This window comes from Rhyacophila brunnea, unplaced genomic scaffold (assembly GCF_057557595.1).
Source record: "Rhyacophila brunnea isolate RB1 unplaced genomic scaffold, BYU_Rbru_1.0 scaffold_6, whole genome shotgun sequence".
Lineage (NCBI taxonomy): Eukaryota > Metazoa > Arthropoda > Insecta > Trichoptera > Rhyacophilidae > Rhyacophila > Rhyacophila brunnea.
In genome coordinates, this window is record NW_028233276.1 from 5,962,279 (window position 1) to 5,989,400 (window position 27,122).

A 27,122-nucleotide genomic window follows, 5' to 3' on the forward strand; every position below is an offset into this window, starting at 1 on the left:
AATGGCAAGGAAAATGTGACTGAAAAATCCCTCGACCGAAAAACATGGAGCAGGTAATAAATTTTTAAAATCTAAGGTAAAATATTTGTAATGTTAAATGTCGTGGTCGAAAAATCGTATGGAATTGTACATCAACGTCCAAGCCACAGGAACCGTTAACAGTAACTGCCTTTAAGTAAAATACAACGATTAAGATGTGATTATATTGAGATGCACGTCGCGTACAATCACGTGACGTTACAGTAAGCTGCCGATACGGGAAAAGTATGTAATGCCATTTTTTTGGTGTTAAAAATATTATCAGACTGATGCTCCCATCCGCTAGCACATTTTGAACCTTTTTAACCGAACATTGTCAGTTAACAAAATCTGCCAAAATCACCAGAACAACAATGAGGTTACCTCAAGTTGTACCGCACTGCATCGGCACCTGCATGACTGAATGAACGTTTTTTTATCATTTTCTACACGCCTACACATTTTCGACTCATGTCAAAATCGTGTGTTTTTTGTTTTTAGCGGTTGGCATAATAATATAATATTTTCCATAAGAATGTTGTCTATTATATATGGTCTGCACGTTGGGTTCTGTTCAAAATATTGTCATGCATAATGAATAATAATTTAAAATACTACAGCAGAGTTGGCACTCTCTATTATTCAATTTACAGAGGTGGTGATCGTTCAAAATATTCTGCAAAATTACGAAACCATAGACTTAATTTGTCGCCGTGACAGCGTGACAGTATGCGACGTGCATCTCAATATAATCACAACTTTATTGTCAGTCATATGTGTCAATTGTCAGCACATATAATATAAGAATAAGGTGTTGAAATGGTTCTTTAGAGCGAAACCACACGGGCGCAGTGTACGCGCTGTGTCGCGAGACCGCTGTATTCCGACTGCGAGTGGGAGTGAGTACGCAACAGCGGTGCGTTCTCACTTCCGCTCGCAGTCGGAATACAGCGGTGTCGCAGACGCAGCGCGTGCGCTGCGCCCGTGTGGTTTCGCTCTTAGTTAAGTTTTGACTGAACTATTAACCGATCCAACTAGTAAGTTTCTAACATCACATTAGTTTTGGGTTACAATTTGACCAATATTATTTTGATATATCGACGAATCCAATACCTCGGAGGGTCATGAGGTCTCGGCATAGATCTTGGTGGGGGTATTCTCGCCCAGAGCGTGAGGACATGCGGCGTTGCAGGGATGCCTCCATGGTTGTGCCTCACTTCACCGAGCGACGGAGCAGCCCAGGCCCATTGCCTTGTCCCTCTTGACAGAACGAATGTTGATTCGGTGCACATTTCTTCACGAACCTGAGGGGATTTATCATGAACTTGACTTGAGCAGATATATCCTACCATACATAAAACTATTTTATTGTGATATTGATTAGTGCATCCCAAACCCATGGGCGAAGAACTTCTGCGGAGGGCCGCAAAATATTTCAGTGGAACTACAAATATTAATTAGTTGTGAATAGGGAATCCAATCCCGAGCCAAAATTCTGATCCCGGGATTTCGGGATTACAATTTGATAATCCCGGGATCCCGGGACTGGTCCCGGGATTGGCATTTTTTCCATTGTTAATACATTTTTTTTATATTTACAAATAACATTAATAAAATCGGTCAAAAATAAATCTAGTATAACTTATACTATTTAAGACATTTTTATACAATGTTTTCATTAGCTCGTATTCTTATTTGTCCGGTGGTTGTTTGTCCGGTACAAATCTTATAATCGATTTTTAACTAACTTCCCGGCTAGCTAGTGTATTTGAAACTTTTAGAATATACCAGAACACGATGCCAATGCATTCATTTAATACCTTTAGCCATCTTTTAAGCAGAATCGAATTCATTTTCAATTAATTCTATTTTGTATGGAAAGTTATTTCAGAAAAATCCGTAAAAAGTTAAAGACTATTAGTGGTTACTAAGGCAGTTGTCCTAGCAACTAAATTATTAATATATACGTGCGTTACTATGGAAATCAAAATGAAATGTCAAAATGACATTTCAGTATTTTATATTTGTTTGTTTGTTTGTTTTTTATTTAATTCATACAAGTACAAGTTTTAGCATATTCAGTATAATAATTCAACAGAAAATTTAAAAACGTTGTATATAAAATGTTTTTTTTTATCTTGTAATTATTATTGTTAATTATGTTAATTGTTCAATCTTGAAAATACATAAGTTTAATGGAGTAAATAATATTGTGATATAAATAATAATGTGAATTTAATATGAGATTGCTGTTTCTGGTAGTAAAAACTCATTAATTAAGTTAGCTAGATTTAAAATAGTAAAGCATATCGTGGTTGGTGTATGGCCTTTCCGCTTCATAAATCTAATTAATCAGCCAAATATGAAACTGCTGTAAAACTTATGAGATCATGGTGGAATTACTTTGTTAAAAGTGCGAAGAATTGTTTTATTCCAATCTTTCTCATTTTTATTGATTTATGTGAAAAAATAAAATGAATCGGCAACTTACATATGGGTATTCATTTCTAATTTAGTTATTTGTTATTAAAAGTATTTTTTCTGTTATTTTAGTTTTTATTTTATTTTCCATAAAAATTGATAAAAAATCAATCCCGAAATCCCGGGATTATGTTTACCAATCCCGGGATTCATAGGTATCGAAAATAGCTCGGGATCCCGGGATCCCGGGATTCGGGATCCCGGGATTGGATTCCCTAGTTGTGAATATTTTTTTACAATTTTTTTGGGTACCTGCTTTTATTGAAATTTGTATAGTACAATGGATACGAACACGATTAATTATTGCTGTATCATTAAAATATGATCATATTACATGGCAGCGCAAGAAGAATTGATCACATAATTCGCTTAAAGTGGAATTTAATGAAAACAGTATATCATAATTTTGGATAAAGCGACAGCAAGACTATCCATCTGTCTATTGCAGGCACGGCCAAACCGCGGCCCGCGAGCAATATTATATTTTTGCAAAAGATTCACATTTTTATCTTTTAACGCCTTCTCAACTACAAAATTAGCACCCGAATTTTAAAAAAAATGTTAAAAGACGTAAAACGGTTCCATTTCTCTCATTAGATTGTTTTTCTTATTGTTAATAAATAGTGTACATAATATAAATTATAACGCCGCTCATTTTGAATTCCTGAATTTTGGCCCTTCATCCTAAAAGTTCCCCCCCCCCTGGTCTATTGTAAAAGAAGCATTGGTAACCATAATAATTCCTTTTGCGACAACATACATAGACATGGGTCGGGTTGTTTATGTGGACACGACCAGCAGGACGCAGAGCACGTCCTGTGGGACTGTCCACTTATGGGCCCCGAACGAGCGGAGTTGTTTGCCCGGGTCCGACCCCATTCGGGCCCAATAGAACACGCGGACATGGTGGCAACCGAGGCCAATTTTGCGGCCTTTACTAAATTCGCCAGAGCGTACGGGGGGCGGGAAACTCTCGACTCCCCTTGCGACTCTTCAAATTAAAGTCACTCTGATAGTTGCCATATAAATTAACATCATGCATTCGCACTTCGGTGCAAGGTTGCATCACCAGTCCCGTGCGGCTCTGTTCGGGACAAAATGAGGGCTTAAATTCTTTGATCTGGCACACGTAAGGGTTATGTTAGGCGGCCGCGTATGAAGTGGCTGCATATACATAACGGGTGCGGAGGTGGGAGTTTTACACACCGTGCCAAATAGCGTTTTCGTCAATACTCATAATAATAATTATATAAGCAGTGGTCATGCCTTTCAATGGAGACTGGAAGATTCCCTGCTAATTACCATATTTTCAAAAATTGAACTAGATATTGATTTGAAAAACATTCAACCACATCCCTAACGTTAAATTGTTTTTGTAGAATAAATATAATTTACGATAAATATATGTAGGATGTATACCTAGTAATAATTGTTAATGCCAAATAAAGCTTTTGATAACTAAACTAATTTATTTTACGGCTGAGGGGGGTCGGGGGTTTTTTTTCAGATTTTGGGGGCCGTGGTATGAACAAGTTTGAGAAGCACTGGTTTACACTCAAGTGGTTCTCATACTACTATCTTAGATAATTGCTCCGTCTTCGTGGGTATATATTTACTTTTTATCCATCCATGTCCGATCCTAATAGGATCATATGGGCCTCCACAGATTTTGTTTTTACGAGAAATGGATGTCAGCCACTTGCTCATCCTATTAGGTATATACTCTGACTCATATACACATTGAAAAACAATATGTGTACTTGCCAGACCGAGGAGCCGCGCGGCTTACTTACTTACCTCCTTGAAAACTCGAAGCTTCCTCAATGAAATGTCATCAGGATACTTGATGACTTCATCCAAAACTTTCAAAATCTGAAATATAAATAAATACAAATTCTCATAAATTGACATTAAATAGTTAAATAAATATATTATGCACAACATAACGATGGTGGAAGTAATTTGTATGTTATGTATGTTGTGTACGCATGCATGGATTTAATGGCACCAATAGTGTGTATTTTATGATATCGCGATAATAACTGTTTACAAGTAAAAGAGCTTACTGTCTCCCAATCTCATTTTTCAAGCGTAAGCGAGACGCGATGTTGTCATTGTATGGTGCTATTTGACAGGTTCAGACAGATTTTACATGTTTGCTACTATCGTTCTACTGCGCATGTACAAGTACCAATAATTATTGCGTGAAAATTCAGAAGCTTTTGAACTTTTTTGATCCATGCGTGCAATCTTGCAACTTGCACGATAAGACGTGCATTTTATTGTTATGGTCGCGATAATACGTACTGCCAGCAGAAAACCCATGCACGTGTATGCACGGTGTATAAAGGAAGGATTTTATTCGTTCAAAAATAATTGTGTTACCGGCTGAAGTTGACCGTTCCTCATCTGTGCGGATATGAATTCAGAGTCGTCAGTGTGATTGTCTGCCCTCTCGGTCCTCCAACGATGGAGGGCGCAGGTCAGCTGCGGTGGACTTCGTGGGTCCGGGCTTCCGTCGGCTGCCAAGTACACTTTCCACTGGAATAACATCCGTCTTTCAAAATTGTAAAATCTGCTAAAATTACTTTCATAATGACTAGGCTTAGGATTATTCTTAAATATTTTTTTGAGCAGCCCCACAACCAAATATCAAAAATACCTATCTGTTTCAGACAATTTCGAAACATTTAAGCCCTATTTGTTAGCACCTATTTTAAAATATTCTTGGATAATTACATAAAAACACAAAATTTCAAGTTTCAATTTCAAAACCCAAAAATTCAAATCTTTGACTCAGCCTCTCCGCTCAAAATTATAAGAAATTATGGACAGTGACGTCCCGTGGGGGTAGGCAGATTGAGCGTCGCTCAGGGGCGGCAGTTACACGAAGGACGGCAAATTGAGGAGAATCATTGGGTATATATAGAAACAACTGTGCCTAAGCTTAGTAATAACGGAAAATTTCCATTAAAAAATTCAACTCACTGGTTGGACAATTAGGTAAGTACAATAAAAGTTTTAATATGACTATAATTTTTGTCGACAGTTCGCGATGTCTAGTTTACTTCCGTTGTCCTTGGAAGTCACGTCCTTGGTGAACAGCAATGGGACGTGCAGATTATCGAATTATATTTGAATTAGGTATAGGTAGGTAGGTAGTTAGTGAGTACATACTTACTTAATTTTGTGTAAAATGTTTGCCAGTCACTCACGAGTTGTCAGGTGTATTTTTAAATGTATCTGAAACCGTGGAATCGCAATATTGTCTATTGAAGCAGAGATTGCATTTAAACTAAATTTTGTGGTATAGGATATCTTGTTAGTAATGTATTCATACAACACATTTCTTAGATATTGGAGTCATGAAAGGATGATAAAAATACTCTGTAAAAAAATGTGGCGGCACTTTGGCGCTGCCTAGGGGCGGAATTTTGTCTAAGGACGTCACTGATTATGGAGATGCTTGATGAGGAAGATTCCAACTCTATTTCAATAGCAAAAGAAATAATGGGAAACCGTTCCATAAAAAATGAATTGGCATTCATCATTTCAAATTATGGTCATCCCGTAAACACAATTGAAATGTTAGAATCATCTACAAAGTAGTCACTAGAGGAGAAAATTAATACTCATATTAAACAATACTGCTGCTAAAATAAGAAATGTTCCTGGATGGGTTCGCCGCAGAATATTAAAGCTGTTTTGGAAAATCCATCAGATGCCTGATGCTTCAGATGTTTCAATTTGTTGTAAGTACTTCAGAAATAGATTCATTTACAAACGCAATAATAACATCTGTAGACGTGGAAAGAAGTTTTTCCATGTATAAAAATTTGCTAAGATCAAATCGTCAAAGATTCACTTTCCTAAGCCTAATTAATAATGACTGTATTATTTGGAATTTGCGTCTACTGAAAGACGCCATTCTGACGATTGTGATTTTAGCGACGAGTACACAACGGTAGCTTTATCAGGAGCACATTGAATGCCGAATTGCACCGCAATAGAGAACCGTTTGATTGAAAGGTTTTCGTCAATATTATACAATACATGGCATATTAATTCCCTTATAATATATTATTATAATTCTACGGATGTTATCCGTAACTTTATCCATTAAATTTTCTTTTATGCATAACGAAGTTAGAAGAGATCTTTATTTATTTTGTCTATGTATTTTTTTTTGACTTATGCGTTTCGAAAATTAAAAAATCGGTATCTTATTTAATTAGTAATAATTGGAGCATGAGTTGTTTATTCTCCCAAATTGTGGAACTATCTCTCCCTCTGTGATACCAATTGTTGGAGATTGTTTTGAGACGAGTTGGTAACTATGCTTATCGCCCATAATGCAATTTTTAATATACCTACGTATGTCGAGGACACTGGTGAAAAATTAACACAGGATCACTGGTCATTGAAATTTTTTTCAAAACAATGTTAGTAAATAAATGAGTGGATATTTTAAAGAGGTGTTATTGCACGTAGGTATTAGGCCAATGCTCCTCAAACTACGTGGCCGTAAAGCCTTTTTTAGGGAGCCGGCAAAAAAAATCCGTAATGGAAAAATCTACAAAAATATAAATATTTTAAACTATCGTTTTTAAGAATCCCTACACAACTATTGTAAAATATAATACAATTCTATGTCAGTTATTCCTGAAAGTAAATTAATATTTATACTAAAAATATATATACTTAGGTACTTATATATAAGTATAAGTTTTGCCCACGATAGCCACGCAGCTTAATCGTCGGCCTATTGTGTCGTGGGTCCCAGGTTCGAATCCTGGGTGTGGTAAGTACACATTTATTGTTTTTCAATTAGTGTATGAGTATGGACCTAATAGGATGTGCAAGTGGCTGACACCCATTTCTCGTAAAAACAAAATCTGTTAATACAACCCTCCATTCTGAGGAGGCACATATTATGATCTTATTAGGATCGGACATTGTCGGAAAAAAAGTTATTTATTCCGTATTATTTGAATGACATAATGGGAACAGGGGCACGTGAGATTAACATAAATTATGTAGGTACACATGCGAATTGATACAAGTTTTGTATTACTTATGCGGTGAATAATTTTTAGTTACTGCCCTGGATAGGTACTAAAACACCCTGCTACGCCCCTGCAAGGGTGGATTTAGAATTTAACAAAAGTTGTTTTATAATTTCTTGAAATATGTAATGTTTATTCTTATTTTTTTACTTTCATTATAATATGTATTCTTTCTAAATCTAACCTGTTGGGTATATTTTATTTGTTGATTGAAATTAATTGACGTTAAATTATTTTTACGATAATAATATTAGGTACTTATAGTTTTTTTAATGTATTGTTTGTTTCTCACCTCCTCTTCTTGTCTCAGTGCCCTTTCATACTCTAGCTTCTTCATCGTCGAAACTGAATGAGAAGAAACATTTTTTTACAGAATTCAACTATATAAAACATAATGCATGTTACTAAGTATATTAGATCGTTTCAATCCGAGAAATAGTTTTATATACCTTGGAACATTTCAACAATTCTTTTAAGAACCACGTCCCTGATGGCCTGTTCCTCGTCATCTTTCTTGGCTAGCTCTTGCGTTGCTTTTCTGTGAGCAGCACGCCTTTCTTTTGCAGCTGCCAAGAATGCTAATCTGAAACCATCCCCGCAATTAATATAGGTACATACATCAAAGAATAAAATTTGGACTATAAATAGAAGGGGCCATTTGAAATTATCTCGACTTCACGATTTTCTCACTCGCGAAATGACTGACATTTTTTTTGTTTCCGATTGTAGTTGTAAATGGTTTTACACAAACTAAACACCTCACGATCCTTAGTCATGCTGACGAAGAAGAAGAAGTAATATTCCATTTACCTACATTATTTGTATTTTTCCGTTCCTTGTGTGCTCGTCTGAACACGGAAGAAGGAGGCAGGTGAGGGTTAAGAGAGACGGTATCACGACCTTATTGGTCCCTGCTTACTAAGGATTGTAATACCGAATGGAAATATCAATACCTACCAGTATTTCGGTGTTTCTTTTTGAATACATGAAATCTGTCTTACTAGCATTTCTCATGACATACACGACCAAAGCAGCAAACGCGTTCAAAAGCTACACAAGATGCCCGTCCTGGTCACCTGCGACTTAGCCTAGATAGTCACCCAAGTATTCATCGAATTCATGAAAGAAAACTTCCGTCTAGCTAGAATGATCCCTTGCAGTCTACCACGCTTGGCTGCAGCACAATAGATTCCAACTTCACCAGGCATCTCTCTCAATCCCGATAACTATCTTTGAAATCAGGAGCATCAGTTATTTGTTCTCTTTCAAGGTGCAAAATTAATCGATCATTGAAAGTGCCAATTTGGGGGGCAATAACTGTTCAACCAAATCGCTTCGGGTATTAATATATTCCACTTGCGTGAAGATGAGTTTAGGTAGACGATGTTTTATATATATTTTTTAAATAGGGTCGACTTCCGTGTACTTTTTTAGTCTTCTTATTCCATGTCTTCTGTTTAGATATTGTTAACAGTAAAGTTGTTATCTTTGTTTTTATGTTATTGTGTGAACGCATTATATTGGTAATTTGTTATGTTCGCCAAAAAAATTTATTAAAATAAACATAACTTTGAACGCACGCAGCCTATTTTTTATACCACAAGTCACGGCTAACAATAATTGTTACAGGTGCCTCTAACACTCGAAAAAGATCGCAAACCTTCAACTTGTCAGCGTGACGTTTTACGTTAACTTAAGAGGAGCTTTTAGGATGAGACTATAAGTCAAGAGATCTTATAGTCAATCGTAAAATGGCTGCATACTTCCATACTCCATACTAAATTAATAACAATTCGTTAATCTCGACGTGCTAGATTTCACCCACGGTGGGTACATTGTAATAAAGGCGTAGGTATACAGGGAGAGGTAGAGCACAGAAGACGCATAGGCTAATTAAAGGCTACACAACCTTTGCAAGGGATTCAATCTCCAAGGCGTTGGTGATCAGATCGCCAACTTTTGATAGAAGACGATACCAAAAGAAGAATAATATATAACAAACCGTAACTTTCGCAATGTTCAGGATATTTAGTTTGTCACTATAAATCAACTACCTACTAATTATTTTGTATTTAATGAGTTTCAAGAAACCTACAACCAAAGCTGTATTTATTTTTAAAGGTTCTAAAAGATAATTTAAAAATCAGAGCCCCAGAGAGGACCCCCAGAGCCATAACATTTTGTGGGGTTCCAGTTGCAATTCGTTATTAACAGTTCGGGTTCCAAATTAAGTTGTAGGTTTCAGGGTTCAGTTCCGATTTCGTTTCCAGATCTGGATACAACCGCACAGTGACGAAGGGTGGAGGTAGGCTATTAAGATCCGTCGTAAATAGTGCACACAAAACTTTGCCAGTCATAGGTATTTGTTTCCATTGAAATAAGACTACAATTTACAGATGCTGTTGGTTAATTTTCAAAATTCAATTAAACCCTGCGAAACCAAGCCATAATAGATAATAGTCAAAAAATTCTCGCCTATCTATAAAATTATGCAATTACATCATACATAACTTTGGATATATTATAGAAAGAATAATATTTTTTTTATCTATTATAGTTTGGTTTAGGCAGGGCAGGTTTGGTTGAATTTAAAAAAAATGAACCAACAATTTGTGTAAGTAATATGTATTCTTAATCTAACGAAAACATATAAGTATGAATGAAAAAGTGTGCACAATTTTGTCGTGTTACCCAAAATATACTAAAACTATTATGGTTTGGTTAGGCAGGGTTTAATTGATTTTTAAAAACTAACCAACACCATCTGTACGTTGTAGACTTAATTCAATGAAAACAAATACGTATGACTGAAAAAGTTTATTGTGGACTATTTATGGCGGATCTTAACAGCCTGCCTCCACCCTTCGCCACTGCAACCGCATGACTAGACTACACAGTGACGCCCCGTGGGGGTAGGTAGATTGAGCGTCGCTTGAGGGCGGCAGTTACCCAAAGGGCGGCAAATCGAGAAGAATCACTAGGTATATATAGAAATAACTACCTAAACTTAGTAATAACGGAAATATCTTTCCATTAAAAATTAATCTCTCTGGTTGGAAACAAAATTTACTTATTAATTAGGTACTATAAAAGTTTCAACAGGATTTTTTTGTCGTGTTCGCGATGTCTAGTTTACTTCCGTTGTCCTTGGATGTCACGTTATTGGTGAACAGCAATGACACGTGCATACCTAATTTAAAATGTAACCAAATATATTTACCAGTCACTCGCGAGTTTTGGAAGTTGTCAAGTGTATTTTTAAATGTACCTATCTGAAACCGTAGACTCGCAACAAATTGTCTATTGAAGCAGAGATGGCATTTAAATTAGATTTAGTGGTATATATCTTGTTAGTAATGTATCCATACAACAAATTTCTTAGATGTGGAGTCATGAAAGGATGATAAAAAGTATTGTATAAAAAAAATGTGGCGGCATTTTGGCACTGCCTAGGGTCGGCATTTTCGTCGTCACTGGGACTACAAAACGGCTCATTCCCCTCACGCGGCTCGGTTACACAAATACAATTTAATATGAGATGTGCTACTTATGTTTGATTGGATCATAGTTATAAGATTGATTGAAACGTCTTTCTTGCCTTTCTTCCTCCTGTTGCTTTTTCAATTCGGCAGCCATCTGTTCCAGCCACGCTTTCTTTTCGGATTTCTTCATCTTTTTTTTCTAAAAAGCAAACATTACAACTATGTTAGAATATTATTATATCAACTAAAACAAAATGACGTAAGAATCGGTAATCTTTTGTGAAAGTTAGAACTAATAGAAGAATAATTATTTATCAGTGACGATAGAATATATAATATAATATTATGTTACCCCCTTTTTCTTTTTACGTCTCGCCATTTTTATTGCTTTAAGATTTAATTAATTTCAATTATATAAAAGATATCACTGTAAGAAAATACAAAAACCAAATTTTGACGTGTCTTTAAATTATCGATTTTTTTATGTAAGTACCTACCTAATAATATTTTGAAAAGAGAATACAATAAAATCGACACTATTTTGTTTCTTACGATTTTGTAATGTTGTCAGTCGATTTTTAACGTGAATTTGAATCTCACTGGGCGGGGAAAAAGGTCGTGTATTTTTACAACGTTTTTCTTAGGTCATATTCTTATTTGTCCGGTGGTTGTTTGTCCGGTACAAATCTTGCAATCGATTTTTAACTAACTTCCCGACTAGCTAGACATTTGAAACTTTTAGAATACATCAGAACACGATGCCAATGCATTTTTTTAATACTTTTAGCCATATTTAAGTAGAATTGAATTCATTTTTAGTTAATTCTGTTTTGTATGAAAAGTTATTTCGATACCATTATTGGTTGCTGGGGTGTCCTAGCAACTAAATTATTAAATAATATATACGTGCGTTACTATGTAAATCAATATGAAATGACATTTCATTATTCAGTATTTCTATCAAGTACAATTTTTTTTTGATCGTTTAAGCTAGTCAAGTCAAGTTTATATGATTCAACAGAAAATTTAAAAACGTTGTAAGTAAGTATATAAGTTCTTTTTATCTTGTAATTATTTTTAATCCTAGGGCTCATCCACAAATGAAATCACAACAGAACAGATAATAAATAGAATTCCGGTAGGCAATATTCAATATACTACATTTTGATGGTTGGTTTTGAATGTGTGAATGTCCTACGAAAATGAAACACGCATTATGCACGTGCGTGTGTGTAATACACCAATATTAAATGAGTGTCAATGCATAAATCGAGAGCAGTGAAGTTGTCAGTATTCGACGTATGGCGTATTCTTGACACGTGTTTAAGTTTATCCTGGATTGTTCCTTACTCGAGATCGGTTACCTGCTACTCTTTACCCGTTAGGTAGTTCAGTTCCCATTATTTCTGAGTTCCCTGGAAATCACACACTGTTGGGTGTTTTGACCTCCTCTCCCCAAAGCCGTTGTCACATTTAATCAAAAAATCTCTTTCCCCCTTGTCCAAATTACACTGCACTTTTAATTTGATGAAAATGGTTAGAATAATGCTCTCAGGTAATTTTTTATTATTATGTTGTTTGTTTTGTGATGTCACATTCTCCGCTACCCCTCCTCCTAGGTCACGAATTATCACATTATATTAGACCCCATCCCAACCACTACAACGTGCCGCCACATATGGATGACCCCTATGTGGCACAATCGTCCAAGAATTGATCAATGTAATATTATTTCTATGTATCATTGTTAAAATCAATATGTTCGAAGTCGTTGGATAAACTGGGATGGTGATAGAAGCATTCCCATTTATAGTTACCAATATATTATTATCAGTGACGTCCCTAACCAAATCGCCGCCCTTAGACAGACATAAAAAGTCACCCCCTTTCATTTTTAGTCGCAAATTGTATGCAATATTTTATAATTTAAAATAGCAACTGAATTCTTTAAAAAATTACATTGGTGGTACATAATATTATAATCCACCGAGGATTAGAGCATTTATACGAAACCTACTCTTATACGACGGTGTTTTTTTTGGTACATGGAGGTCCGCGGCGCTGACAAGTTTGGAGGCCCCCTTGTGTTTTTGTAAATTAAGATATCGGTACGTTCTAACGAAGCAACCACATCGTATGCTTAAAATTCGTTCGACGCGGACGACACGGCTGCCGTGTCCCCGTTAAACGGCCATTAGATGCAATTAGCATGTTATTTAAATGTGGTAATTAAAAATTTATTAAAAGGTACGCAGTAAAGCAGCAGCTGCTTTCAAAAAAGTAAAAGTTCCTTAGCCGCCCCTAAGCAACGCATAACTTGTCCACCCACACGAGACATCACCGTATATTTACTAATATCGTTAAAAGAAGTAAATAATCGAATACTATTTTTCTGTGCGTGTCGTAAAATGCTTCGTGCAGCCACTTTGAAAAAAATATTCTATCGTTTCGTCAGAACAACTCGATATAAAATGATACTTTAATTAATTTTACGGAAATTTTACTAACCTATTTTTCAAATACTAAATAATATAATTTTCAACCAGTGAATTAACACTACGTTTATAAGAAAACTAGTTTAATACTTTCATTGAGTATTGTGAAATAAATTATGTATCGCGCAACGATGTGTTTGCTTTGTGATAGGTAAATAATATTGTTTCTATAGAAACAGAATGACTGTAAATACGTCATACCTTCAAACGAACTTTAGGTACCTAATTGAAATTTGATTATTTAGATACCCGCTACTAGAAAAATGGGTAGGTATTATGCAACAGCACCTTTCCGTTTTCTTAAAACCTGTAATATTATATAGGTATAATAGATTCGAAAATATCAAAATAATGAGTAGGTACTCACCTATTTAATTTAATTTGATGTAAGTACTGTTCAAAGTGTTCAGTTACGATGTTTTGTAGGGAAATTAGACTTGTTGCTGATTGATCATTGATCAAACATTTATTTTATTCCTAGGTATAACACATCTACATAATAAATTATTATTGCATTTTACATGAACGATATAATATTATTTCCATAATTAATTTAGCTCATTTTGATAAATATTTCATGATTTTTTTCAGTATGACAGGTCCAAGATAAAAATCTTGGGATGGGTCTTAAAATATTAGGTACCTACCTACTTAGGTATTAACTATGTCGTTCAGGGATTATTATTATTGGCTCATTGAATATTATAATATTGTCAAAAAATATGATAGATTCTGGTATAGATCCACCAGCATAAAGTTGTCCGCTGAGTGTGGGCGCCACAATATGCTAACGCCTAAATACCAAGATGAGCTTAGTTCTAAATTCGAACACCTGATGATTTATGATGGTTATTTCATTGCCTATTAGTCTATGCCTGTGTTGTTGCATTAACCCGTAGAATGCTACGCAACGATATATCGTTGTTTTTGATAATGGCCAGAAATGCTAACAACGATCGTCGTTTTGCTTTTGATGCCTGAAATGTTAAGTTTATTTTGGAACATACTACTGCACCAGTGGTACGAAACATTGTTTATCTATTTAGTTTTATTGATGTGTAATATAACCCGATTCTTTGTGACTGGGTAGGTTTAGAACTTATAACTATTGTATTTTTTTCATGGCATCACCTTTTTTACAATAAAAACAATTCCAAATACAAATTTCAGTTTACCATATAAAAATTTGTTGACAGTCAAATTCTTGGTGGAAGGACAATGTTTTATTTTATTTTATGCATTTGAAATAATGGGCAAGACTTTTACTCAACTCAGTGTTTAAAGTAGAGTGGATTTGTGCTATATAAAAACAGTTTCATTTATAAAAAAATAATGAAATAAAATTATTTGCAATACATATTTTAAATGTTCCAATAAACAAACACCATGAAGACCTTTTTCACAAATCACGCATATTGTACGCGATATTTTAACGAGGCCACCATGCAAAATTTTTCTTTTCAGCCGGGTAGTTTCCTAATTCTGCTACTTTGTATTATCCCTCGTGTGGCATAACCGATTGTTTCCAATAACTGATAAAAATCAAAACTCTGTGCGCGGATCGTGCATTTCGCTCGCTCTCGCGATCGCCCGTAAGATAGAGCGAGTAAGAGATATGTCAATTACTTGCCTCGTTATCTATTCAAAACGATAAATTAATTACGAATCGTGTTTTCATAATATTCCGATTTCGCAGAATCAATTAGAGTGGTAAGGTGTCTAAAAATAATACAATACGGTATAACCCCTATTTTACGTTTTTTAAGGGACTGAAGAAAAAAAACCTAATTGGAGGGAAAATGTAAAAGGGGGGTATTGAAAAAAAGAACATTTAAATTTTATGTTTCTAAAAAAATAACGTTTTATTAAAAAACAACATTCAATTAAAATTTTTATTGAAAAATCGTTCTTTCGAATGTCACGACCCAATCATTGTCAAGTGCGCGTAACTCGCATATTTTGAATATTTCCGACGTAAATCGCGGGAAAGAAAAACGTAAATGCGGGTATTAAATGTACTGAAATACATCGGGACTGAAAAAAATACACGCAATTGCCGGGAAAACGTGAATTCCGGGCACGTAAAAACGAGGTTATACTGTACTTTAATTTATCAACAATTATTGGTAGCAATCCTCGACCGGATTTTGCACAACATCGTAGCAGCCAAAAGGTTAATATAAAAATAAACATAATTAATTGTTAATGGTTATTTTATATAGATTTCAATGGCTAAAAAAATAACCCAAAGCCACGAAGGGGTTGAAATGATTATGCAATCTGTTATCAATTATCATACTCTGTGTTTTCAGCTGTTGCGCTAGCTGATATTTAGGTACTTATATAGAAAAAAAAGGTTCAAGGTTTTCAAAATACGTATGAGCGGATACTTCAAATTGTCCAGACCGTCTTTGCGTTGATGTAGTCTGGTCTTATTCAACACTTTCCTTTCGCTCAGCTGAACCCTATCCTTTAAATCGACCAATCAAAATGACTAAACTTTGATTCGTTTGGAGAATCCTCACGATGTAATGGCGACGACTCGCTGAGTTAGATTTATTAAATTTGGTTATGATAGTAAAATTTTACAATTTTTATTCCCAGTTCGACCGTAAACTTTACCATGCTTAGTTCCCAAGGTCTTCTTCATAAAATATGTAAAAAAATAAATTTAACAAAAGTTATTCAATATTTTTTCACCGGTTCGTAACTTTTGACCTCCGTAGTTAGATGTTTCTTCTTTCACAGACCTTTTACATATTTTCTGGTGTCCCTCAGGGCTCAAACTTAGGGCCGTCGCTGTTCACGATTTTTATAAATGACATAGCATTGGTAATAAAAAATGCTATGTTTTTGTTGTTCGCTGATGACTTGAAACTCTTTTTGGAAGTTGTTACTTTGGACGATTGTCGTCAGCTCCATCTTGATATAGATAATATATTAAATTGGGGCAGGCGTAATAAACTGGAATTCAATATTGATAAATGCAATCTTTTATCGTTTACCAGAGCCTCAAAAGTGTTGTTTTCCAATACTCGATGCATGGCAGAGTTCTGATATCGTCTGTAAGGGATCCTGACATTACGTTTGAGAGTAAACTGACATTTATTAGCCATATTATACCTAGTTACCATTTGTAACAAGGCGCTTAAAATATTGGGCTTCGTCATGCGTACTTTCCGGGTCTTTTCGGATGTTACGGTATTAAAACTTTTATTTAATTCTTTAGTTCGAAGCAGACTTGAGAGTGGGTCTATTGTTTGGGCACCGCATCCGTTGAAGTATGGCCTTATGGTGGAGAGGGTTCAGAAGAAATTCTTGAGACTCCTTTACTTGAGGTTGTATGGATACCATTCATGGTTTTATCCAACTGACTTTCTCTTAGGCATGCTTACATACCACAGTCTGCAATTTAGAAGAAATCTTTATTTAGCTACGTATTTTTTTCGACTGATACGAGGTATAAATGAGAACTCTGCACATTCTGGGCAGTGTTGACCTGTGTGTCCCTGATAACTATCTTAGAAATAGAGACCATCAGTTGTTTATTATCCCAAGGTGCATAGCCAACCTGCCACTGGTAATGCCAATTGGGAGGGCAATAACTATGTTCAACAAAATTGCTTCGGGTGTTGATATATTCCACCTACGTGAGTGAGTATAGGTGGACGTTGTTTTATAAATTCTTAAAATTGGGTTTGCTTAACTCATCCGGTGTACTTCCTTGTTAGGTACAAGGAAGGTCTAATTTATATTTTTTGTATTTACACATTTCTACTGTTTAATAACATACTTACTATCTTACTATACTGATCTATCCAAAGATCTATCTATTGGATCTATCTCTTTTTTTATGTAATACTGTTTTATATTTCTTTGTTTCTAAATGTCATGTTGTGAACGTCTTAAACTTATAATTTGTAATGTCCACAATATGTTAAAAAATAAATAAATTGAATTGAAATTCTTTTTCTTTGGAGTTACAGCCACAATACTGCCTTCATAATAATATAATAATATGTAGTATTTTTTTGTTTATGCAGCCTTCTCTTCTTCCAGTCACATCGGTATCCAGAGACTAGGTAGTAGCTTTAACTAGTCCTGCATACTAAAAGTTCGTATCATTGAACCTGAACTGAATGAATCAAATGGCACCGTTGGATTTATTTGATTTGGAACCGTTTGGTAGAATGTCCACGGAAACGCTTTTCTGACAACTAATTAGTGTTGCCAGTACTTAAAATCAATTCGTAATATATTAGTCTCTAAAACAGAAACATATTTGAAACGTCAACTTGTTATGAAATTCTAACCTCCTATTGTGGTCTACAATAATACAAATTTAACAAACTGTCGTATTCATTCATTTTAAATATACAAAATATAAAGAATGCTTCATAAATAGGTAGCCATTTAGTTAATTTATAAGATTTATAGGTATGACGAGTTTTTAAAAATTACTTTTGATTAGAGCTTTTCATAATTGACCACTTGTTCATGTCGACAGTATGATATTGTGACTTAGACGACAATCGAACATATTAAATTCGTTAGGTAATATAAAGATCATTCCGGGTTGATTTAACACAGTTTGTAGTTTAGAATCTAGAGCCGACCATGAAAATTTGGGAACCTGCGGCCCGCGAAGAAATATTTTTCCTAAAAAAAACAAGCCGACCATGAAAATTTGGGAACCTGCGGCCCGCGACGAAATATCTTTCTTAAAAAAAACGAGCCGACCATGAAAAATTGGGAACCTGCGGCCCGCGAAGAAATATTTTTTCTAAAAAAAACGAGCCGACTATGAAAAATTGGGAAAATTTTCATTTTCAAGAGTTGACAACGCGTACTATATTTTATCCCCAAATACTATAATTTTGGAGGCTCTGTACTATAATTCCACTTTCAAAATATGGCAACACTGGGCCGCACTGGTGTCGACAGTGTTGCCACACGCATAAATGACATCACCTCAGAATGTCGGCACGTATAAAAAATAATGTAAACGGGCTTGGCTAAAAGATTGTTTTGTGTTAATGTTTTCTAGTTTTTTGCGAAACTTTTCATTCCTACAGTTAATTCCATGATATCAAATGGTAAGAAATGCTTTCGTCAACGATGATTATTATTTAAATTATACATTGAGTCGCGGGAGATTGAAGAATTAATATTTAAAAACTGATTTTAGGTTATAATATTGACAGCTTCGTAAAAGTTTGACATAAGAGGATCAGTAGACGTGTTTGTGAATCATGTTTTAGTTATTCTTTTCATAATATTGAATTAATCAATAGTGAGTGAGGGTAAATCACAAAGTCAACAAAGAAACAGAGTTTAAATAATATCTATTTCAAGGAAAAATCCATTTGTTTATTTGTGTACCGACTACCACCTGTCATTCTTTCAAATGTTCTACATATCGAATTCCTCTGTGTTTTTACAAGTTTATAACGGATTAGACATGAAATCTCGTTATTTACGTGGATGGTTTTACTTAATATTCGTGACACTTTTGTTATTTTAATTTAACATTATGTGCATTGTATTTATTTGCTGCAGGACTGAATGTTCATTGTACTTTGTGTATGCACTCCTAAAATGGTGAGCTTACCATAAATACTACACTTTTTGCGGTCATGGGGCAGGATGTTAATTGAATTAATAAATAAAATTAAATAAATACAAACGGGAACCGAGGGATACTATTGATTGCACAAATTTAAATTGATGCCCGTTCTTAATATAGCATAGTTCAGTAGGTACTAACATAGTGTATTTTAGATATTAATTTATTGACGTTTGAAATTATGCTATATTGAAGTATTTTTGTCAGTGTATGGTGTAATGGTAAGACATTGTAATTTGATCTTTGGTATTTTAGCACAGATATAGATTACAGTGGAAGCACAGAATATCGATTGCTTATTCTGCAAACCAGCTAACTCCACTTTTGACCAAAAAAGAGATTTTGATGGCATTTTGTTATAAAGCAAGTTTTCTATGCTCATACAAAATTTTTAAATTCCTAAACCTATAATTAAATGCGTTATCATTCTTCACACAAAACAGCCAACTGCAGGTGCCAAATTTCCAATATCATAAATGGAACAACTCCGCTCTTTATATAATTTTTTTTTAATATCTAAAACGGAAGCTAAAATAGTGTATTAATTCATAGTGCAGATTATTTCTAAAAAAAAAAAAAATTTTCAAGTGTATTTTGGGAATTAAATGTGTTAATGGCTACATTTGAATCCTTTTGAGAATCTGTGTAATGAACAAAAAATGTTGAATGAAACTTTTATCAATAAATTATTTATTAATCAAAAGTTTTAATACAGAAAACAATATAAAATAGTAATCATGACAATAAATAAAATAATAAATTTAAAAAAAATCTTATGGTAGATTAATCCTCGAGAAATCAGTACAAGGCGACTTGCAAACCTTCAGTCTACTGATCATTTGTACCCTTAATGTCCAGGAATCGATTCCATAGGCCAGTATGATTATAATGTAGCACCTGATCATACTGACTTATGATTCGATTGCAGTAGAGTTGCTTAATTTTTTCAAAAGTGTTTCTTGCTATCTCAATTTTGTTCTTGATCTCTTGATCTTCTTATAGACGGAAACCAAAGTATTTAATGTGGTCTACCCTCTTTACCGACTTGTCCTCAATATACAGGCCGCTAGTTTCACCCTTTTGTTTTCTGACGCACCGATTGCGTCCAATTCATGATAGGAATTAATTTTTTTATAGTTAAACAATTCTTTATTCAATGAATGTTATATAAAGCTTAATACTGTTTGCAAGATATTTTTTTATTTAATATTTGCAGCAAATTAGATTTTAACCCATAACCATCACATAGCACCCGAATTGCGATGGTTGTGGGCTCAAGTCCCCTTTGGTGCATATTATATTGTCAATTTTTTTTCTGATATGTTTATATCTGTGGCGTTCCAAATTATGTGTTAATATTTATTTTATTTATGGAATTTTAGGATTTCATCTACAATTTGTCACCAGCAGAGATAAAAGTAATAATAATTGCATTTCCTAAAATAAGTCCTACATTCATAATTTCTAGTATTAACAAATAATGTTATCATTTTAATTTGCGTCCTAGAGGCCTAAGGAGATAATTTCATTGCTGACAGCAATTTTCAATTTGTTTTCAATATCAAATACACCCACTCAAAATGACCATGTTTGTGATACTAATATAAACGTTAAAATAAACACTTATTATACAAATATTATGTATCATTTTATTAATTTAAAGGTCATCTTTTATTAACGTTTAAATTTGTCATTGAATGTTTTGTTAGTGGTAATGACTAATGAGGCATGTCTAATAATAATCATTTTTAAAAGAGTCCTTTACTTATCATGTTTTTCAGTAATTTAGGTGAACTGAAATGACGTAGTCATTAATCGGTTCATTTTCATTTCTATTTGTTCTGTCTATGGTTGTGGGTGTGACATTTTTGTTACATTCTGATTTTTTGAAGAGATTCGTTAATTAACTTTTTTATTCACTGGTGGTTACATTTTTTTATTAACGTGTTTGTGCTAAGGATTTATTTATTATTTTAAATAACACGACATTATATTTTATTATAAGTAGTTGGGGTTTAGAAATTATTGTTATATATTGTTGAGGTAATGTGAGAATGAATTTAGAACGACATTTGTATAAGATGGCTCGCATTAATGAAAGTCAAGGAATCGACGAGCTTTCAGCGGTAAGTAGGTATTGTAGAATATTTTTTAGCAACAGTTAGTGACATTTATTATTGTAACCGATCACAGTGTGGAAATATCGGGAATGGGACAACTGGACGCCAGGACAATTGGACGCCGCACTGTCGTAGACACGTATACAAAACGTAGACGAGAAATTTTAATCAGTTTCTATCTACTACTTAGTAGTTTTAATTCATTTTACTCTTAACACAATGTTTTTTTATTGCAGATTGAGAATTACCATGCCTAAGGCTTTATATAAAAATAAAAACTCTTTTTTCGTTGGAACTTAAACATATGCTCGATTACATCATTATTTACGTGTGCATATTTAAATTCTCACCAACTATTAAATCATAATATAATCATTTAAATATAAATAATAATATTAAATATATTTTTTAAAGTACCTAACGTCTATTTATTTTCGAATTGCGTGGCGTCCAGTTGTCCCGGCGCCAAACCGTCCTAGACCCGAAATATCAGTATCAAACAAGGATCAGTTACCTATTTGGCATTTGTTCAAAACCGTTTAATCCATGCCATGCAATGACATTAATATGGACGAATCATCTGGGAATAAAAATGACACTCACTTTTTTGTCGGGTCTGCCGAATGGCATAATCTGTTCTAACGCCATTACAATAAAGGTGATATTGCTATAAATTCCCGATGCTTTTAGTCGGGTCTGCCGACCGGTTCGGTTTGAACGGATTCGCTCAAATGAACATTAACACTAGAAACACTATTCTAACGCCATCACAATAAAGGTGATATTGCTATAAATTCCCGATGCGTGATATCGCATAATGGAAATTGCGTGACGTCTACCTATACATGTGCGAATGTCGCTGTGCGTGAATTTAATTGCTAGCTACTGTATTGAGTGTGTTGTCCATTAATAATGTCATTGATGCCATGTATTCAAATATATGTATCGATCGAAAAATAATACATGTGAATTTGAATGGCAATTATGATTCGAAAACATACCAAGCAGAAATATTTTGATCAATTAGGATGCAAAAAGATGTGTTTGTACAGTATTTATTACGAATCGAAAAACCCTATTTGGATATATAACCCTCTCTTTCTTATACTACTGTATTGTACAGCGGTGTTACTCACACTTGGTATAACCGTGACCCAGTAAATTTCAGTATAAATGTAGAGAAAAAATCAACTTAGTTTTATAGTAGGTATGTAAAAATTTTGATTAATTTTACTAAATATATGAACCTATGTACATGGTAATTATTAAGAATTTACTAAGGAAGTAAACTTGCATAAAATTCAATAAACAAAACATGATGGTTTATGTAATATTTTTTTCAGTATCTGTAATGCTTGAAAGTGAATGTCAATTGATTACATGTTTGAACTATGTACTTGTATTCAGTTTGCATTTGACCTGGATCATTATAAATATTGTTTGTCTTTTATACATATTTAGGGACATGTCATTGACGAAATATCAATATAGAAAATTATGCATGCAATGATCATGACAAGCACATACTGCACTGATTTAACTGTGACCATCGACTGATATACTATGTTACATTGGTGAACGGCAGTGGCGAAGGGTAGAGGTAGGCTGTTAAGATTCGCCATAAAAAGTGCAAACTTTTTCAGACATACATATTTATTTGTTTTCATTGAAATAAGATTACAATTTACAGGAAGTGTTGGTTATTTTTTAAAATTCAATCAAACCCTGAGAAACCAAGCCATAATAGATAATAAGTCAAAAAATACATGTATATCTATAAAATATCTAAAATTACGCAGTTAAATCGTACATAACTTTGAATATTTTATAGATATAATAATATTTTTTATTCATTATAGTTTGGTTTAGACAGGGCTTAATGAAATAAAAAAATGAACCAATAATATGTGTAATATGTATTTTTAATCCAACGAAAACAAATAACTCTGAATGAAAAAGTGTGCACAATTTTGTCTTATCGCCTAAATTAGACCAAAACTATTATGGTTTCGTTTAGGCAGGGTTTAATTGATTTTTAAAAACTAACTAACACCATCTGTAAATTGTAGTCATAGTTCAATAAAAACAAATACATATGACTAACAAAGTTTAGTGTGCACTATTTATAGCGAATCTTAACAGCCTACCTCCACCCTTCGCCACTGGTGAACAGTGAAGGCGGGCTGTGTGGATCTGACAAAAATAGTATACACTAAACTTTGTCAGTCATACTTATTTGTTTTCATTTAACTAAAAATACAAATTGCAGATGGTGTTAGTTAGTTTTAAAAATTAAATCATACATAATTTTCGATATTTTATAGATGGAAGAATATTTTTTATCTATTATGGTGTGGTCTACGCTGGGTTTAATTCAATTTCAAAAACAAACCGACACTATCTGCAATTTGTGCTCTTAGTTCAATAAAGAATAAATATGAAAAGTGTACAGTATTTCAGTTGGATCTCCACTATTATAGTTTGACTTATGCAGGGTTTCATTGAATTTTAAAAACTAGCCAACACCATTTGCAGTTTGTATTCTTAGTTTATAGAAAACAAATAAGTATGACTGACAAAGTTAAGTGTCCACTCTTTATGTCAGATCTCCACAACCTATCTCCACTGCTATAGTTTGACGCAATAAAGAATGTTGAATTAATTTTTGTCTTATCTTATCACACGCATAGGATGTTGTTGCCTCATCTTTCAGATATATCCAAAATAATCGAACAATTATTGCAACATTGTATTTACACATCCAAGCAGCAAAAAATCATCATTATCAATGTATAAAATTTTTTGAGATAATATAATATATATTCTTAGTGCGATCCGCTGTGGCCCAAAATATTATTTCTGCGACCTATGGGTCGTGACCCATCAAATGAAAAATGTTGCTGTACAGTAGAATCCTCATTTAAGAAAACTGGATTACATGTATTTTACCGATGTCACATAATTCGTCGGTGTTTTGTAAAAAGGGTGAATCAACCATTTTGGCGAAATCGAGATTTTAATACAAATACAATATGTATTATATAAATATAATTTGTATCTCCACAGGAAAGTACTTAAAAACGATAATCGTAAGGGCGAATATCCATTTAGTATTACGAATAAAAAGCGAATGTGACATAGTAGGCCGTTTAAAATATTATATAATAATGCCTATTATAATGACAGTATTCTTTCTAAGCTTTATTATAAATTTGTTAGATATGTATAATCATCCACAGGTAATTAACAAATAAATGTCAAAAGTTAAAAATCCTCCTGTAAAATAGCATTTTGGTTAATTCGCCCTTTTTACAAAACATTGACAATATTATGTTGGATGTAATATATATATATATATATTTATCTTTCAGATTCCCCGAGACAGAGTCGCGTCATCTTCTCGGATGTCTCGAAATGAGAAAACCAAATCCGGCTTTGTAAGTATTCACAAAAATATATTTTAGTAAGATAAGGTAGAATTATACACTATTCACAAAAATAAAGAAAGTGGGTTACCTTGTGAATACGACTGTAAGTTTGGTTTAATTCTTGAGTGTGGAAAAATATGGAAACACAGTATGTCTAATAGTTAGTCTGTTTCCTCAGGGAATCTCCATCTTGAGACTTCTCTCTGTAACAGTACATGTTCCTTTCTGCATCCTCGTGCATATTGTCTATCCATGAATAGTGAGCGCGGCCTAGGGGGCTGGCGTTTGCTGTATACCCTATAGAAACCTTGTGGACATAAAGATACAAAAATATAGTGTAAAATAAAACGAGTCAATTATAATAATTATTGTCCATCTAACAATTCGTATCCTATAGTATTATTTAGTTTATTTTTATCCGTTTGGTATATTTAATAGCAAATCGATGGCATATGCTAAAATTGTCAGTCCTGCAATTTGTAGTGTGATTCTACAAAAACTCAAATTAATACTTGAATCAAAATATTTTTTTTTATATTAATTTACTTAATTTAAGGGTGACCACACAAAAAGTTGCCATTCCATAGTGACATCTATTGACTGAATTATGAGACATACACCTCATTGAAGAAAAATATACACTGTACCACGAATTACGTTCGAGGCATCTCGGCTAGATGTCACTTTTATTTAGTAAGCAAACCTTGTGTAATAATTTAAAATTCGTGGAAAATTGCTTGCGGAGATCTATGACTTATAAAATAAGTAAAGTACAATTTGTAAAATTTTGATAAAAGAATTTCAATTGTATGTAATAAAAATATTTATTTATTTAAGTAATAATTATAACAAAACATTGTGGACATAACAAATCAAATTTCAGGATGTTCACAACATGTTTTTTAGGGAGCACATTTACTAGTCTTGCACCCCTCGCTAATGGTGCTTGATAGGCTTGACCCTAGGAAACAGTTCTGACCCAGAATAGGTCATGACTGCGCATATAAATTTAAATTCTCTAGGACGCCAGGATTGGAAACCATCCCTCGTGATAGCAGGCAAAAATGATAGGTCATGGCTGCGCATATAAATTTAAATTCTCTAGGACGCCAGGATTGGAAACCATCCCTCGTGATAGCAGGCAAAAATGTTTCAAGAGCAGAAGTGACCTACGAGATTCAAGAGAGTGAAAAATGAGCAAGCCTTGTAGAAAGGCAGTCGGAAAAGTATAAATTGTCAAACACAGTATTCGAACCTGGACTTATGGCTTATATACAGGCAGACTAGTGTTTTGGGCATCCACCTATATACATTAATAGTGAAATATTTTAAACTATTCAAATAGGTACCTATTATGTACATGGATTTAGTACTCTGTTTCTGTATATAAACACTCCATCTGTTTAATTAACTTAATCTAAGCCAGTGTCCACATCGTTGAATTTTACTTTGGCTGATGATATCTACTGGACCATTTGAAAAATATGGAATTTTAGTTGCAGGATACTACAGATCTTGGCCGGTATTATGATAACATCATTTTCTTGTATGTGGGTACTTAGTGATGTCCCTAGTCAAAGTTGCGCCCTTAGGCTGACTTAGAATGCCACCTCTTTTTATTTTTAATCTCAAATTGTATGCAAAATTGTTAAGCTAGGTTAGGTTACCCTACCTATTTTATTATCTTAAATAGACAAAAATCTTGTTTTGAAACGCTGACACGTTTGAGGCACTCTTATTATTTTTTTAAATTAAGATGTCGGTACATTCTAACGAAGCGACCGCATCGTCCGCTTCATGGAAAACCGCCACTGCTTTCAATAGTTGCAATGATTGCATTCGTTCATCCACTTCCCGCCCCTAAGTAACGACCTGCCAACCGCCACGGGACATCACTGTGGTTACTTACGCATTTAAATAATATTATCCACGTACTCGACATTCACCACCAACTAAATATAACACCACTTTTCTCCACCTAATGAGTAATATTCTAACCACATCCTACACATCAGCTGTTAACTGGCATTTTTGTTATATTAAATGGAATAATGATTGGAAAAATAATTCACTTGGTCCCTACTTATAATAAATTAATGTAAAAAAAACATATTATTAAAAAAAAATGTATACAGTATTTTTTACTTGTGATATGGCTCTCGTTTTAGAAGGAAACATTGTTATCACTCCGTTTTGTCGTGATAACAGAGTTTATGTTAATTTTTCTTTATTTGCATTTGCCATTGTTATTCTGAGGCTCACCATGAGGGTTATTTGTTATGTTTATGTATTCAAATTTTTTTAGATTTGAATTTTTTGTATTATTTTCATGTTACAATATTGCGACAGGATACAGCAGAATTATTTCTTTGTTCTCTGGTCAAATCGTGGTTAGAGAAAAGTTAG

General features: G+C 33.8%; 2 protein-coding genes and 1 long non-coding RNA gene across 5 annotated transcripts in view; 1 reads left to right on the forward strand and 2 right to left on the reverse strand.

Moving 5' to 3' along the window:
* The window catches only part of LOC147065149 (dynein axonemal intermediate chain 7-like), a 54,755-nt gene extending 45,354 nt beyond the window's left edge, over nucleotides 1–9,401 (reverse strand). Inside the window, exons 1-6 of the mRNA XM_085956938.1 lie at nucleotides 9,391–9,401; nucleotides 8,015–8,148; nucleotides 7,858–7,910; nucleotides 4,885–5,040; nucleotides 4,297–4,371; nucleotides 1,132–1,322 (exon numbers count right to left, since the gene is read on the reverse strand). Of these exons, the coding sequence (XP_085813064.1) occupies nucleotides 1,132–1,322; nucleotides 4,297–4,371; nucleotides 4,885–5,040; nucleotides 7,858–7,910; nucleotides 8,015–8,148; nucleotides 9,391–9,401 (620 nt within the window). The remainder of the gene's footprint in view (nucleotides 1–1,131; nucleotides 1,323–4,296; nucleotides 4,372–4,884; nucleotides 5,041–7,857; nucleotides 7,911–8,014; nucleotides 8,149–9,390) is intronic.
* Nucleotides 9,402–11,163: 1,762 nt separating this feature from the next.
* LOC147065151 (uncharacterized) lies at nucleotides 11,164–26,909 on the reverse strand. The gene is made up of 3 exons (XR_015071787.1): nucleotides 26,862–26,909; nucleotides 24,805–25,023; nucleotides 11,164–11,246 (listed from the first exon to the last, which is right to left on the reverse strand). It is a non-coding gene; the product is annotated as an uncharacterized LOC147065151 (long non-coding RNA).
* Nucleotides 18,491–27,122, forward strand: part of dia (diaphanous related formin 1) — a 55,371-nt gene continuing 46,739 nt past the window's right edge. Inside the window, exons 1-2 of one of the 3 annotated variants that reach the window (XM_085956823.1) lie at nucleotides 18,491–18,638; nucleotides 24,660–24,725. In XM_085956823.1, coding sequence (XP_085812949.1) covers nucleotides 18,636–18,638; nucleotides 24,660–24,725 — 69 coding nt within the window. In that variant the 5' untranslated portion in view covers nucleotides 18,491–18,635. Of the gene's footprint in view, nucleotides 18,639–19,072; nucleotides 19,144–20,996; nucleotides 21,295–24,659; nucleotides 24,726–27,122 lie in introns of those variants that run through there. The other 2 variants (XM_085956817.1, XM_085956815.1) reach the window with 2 other exon arrangements.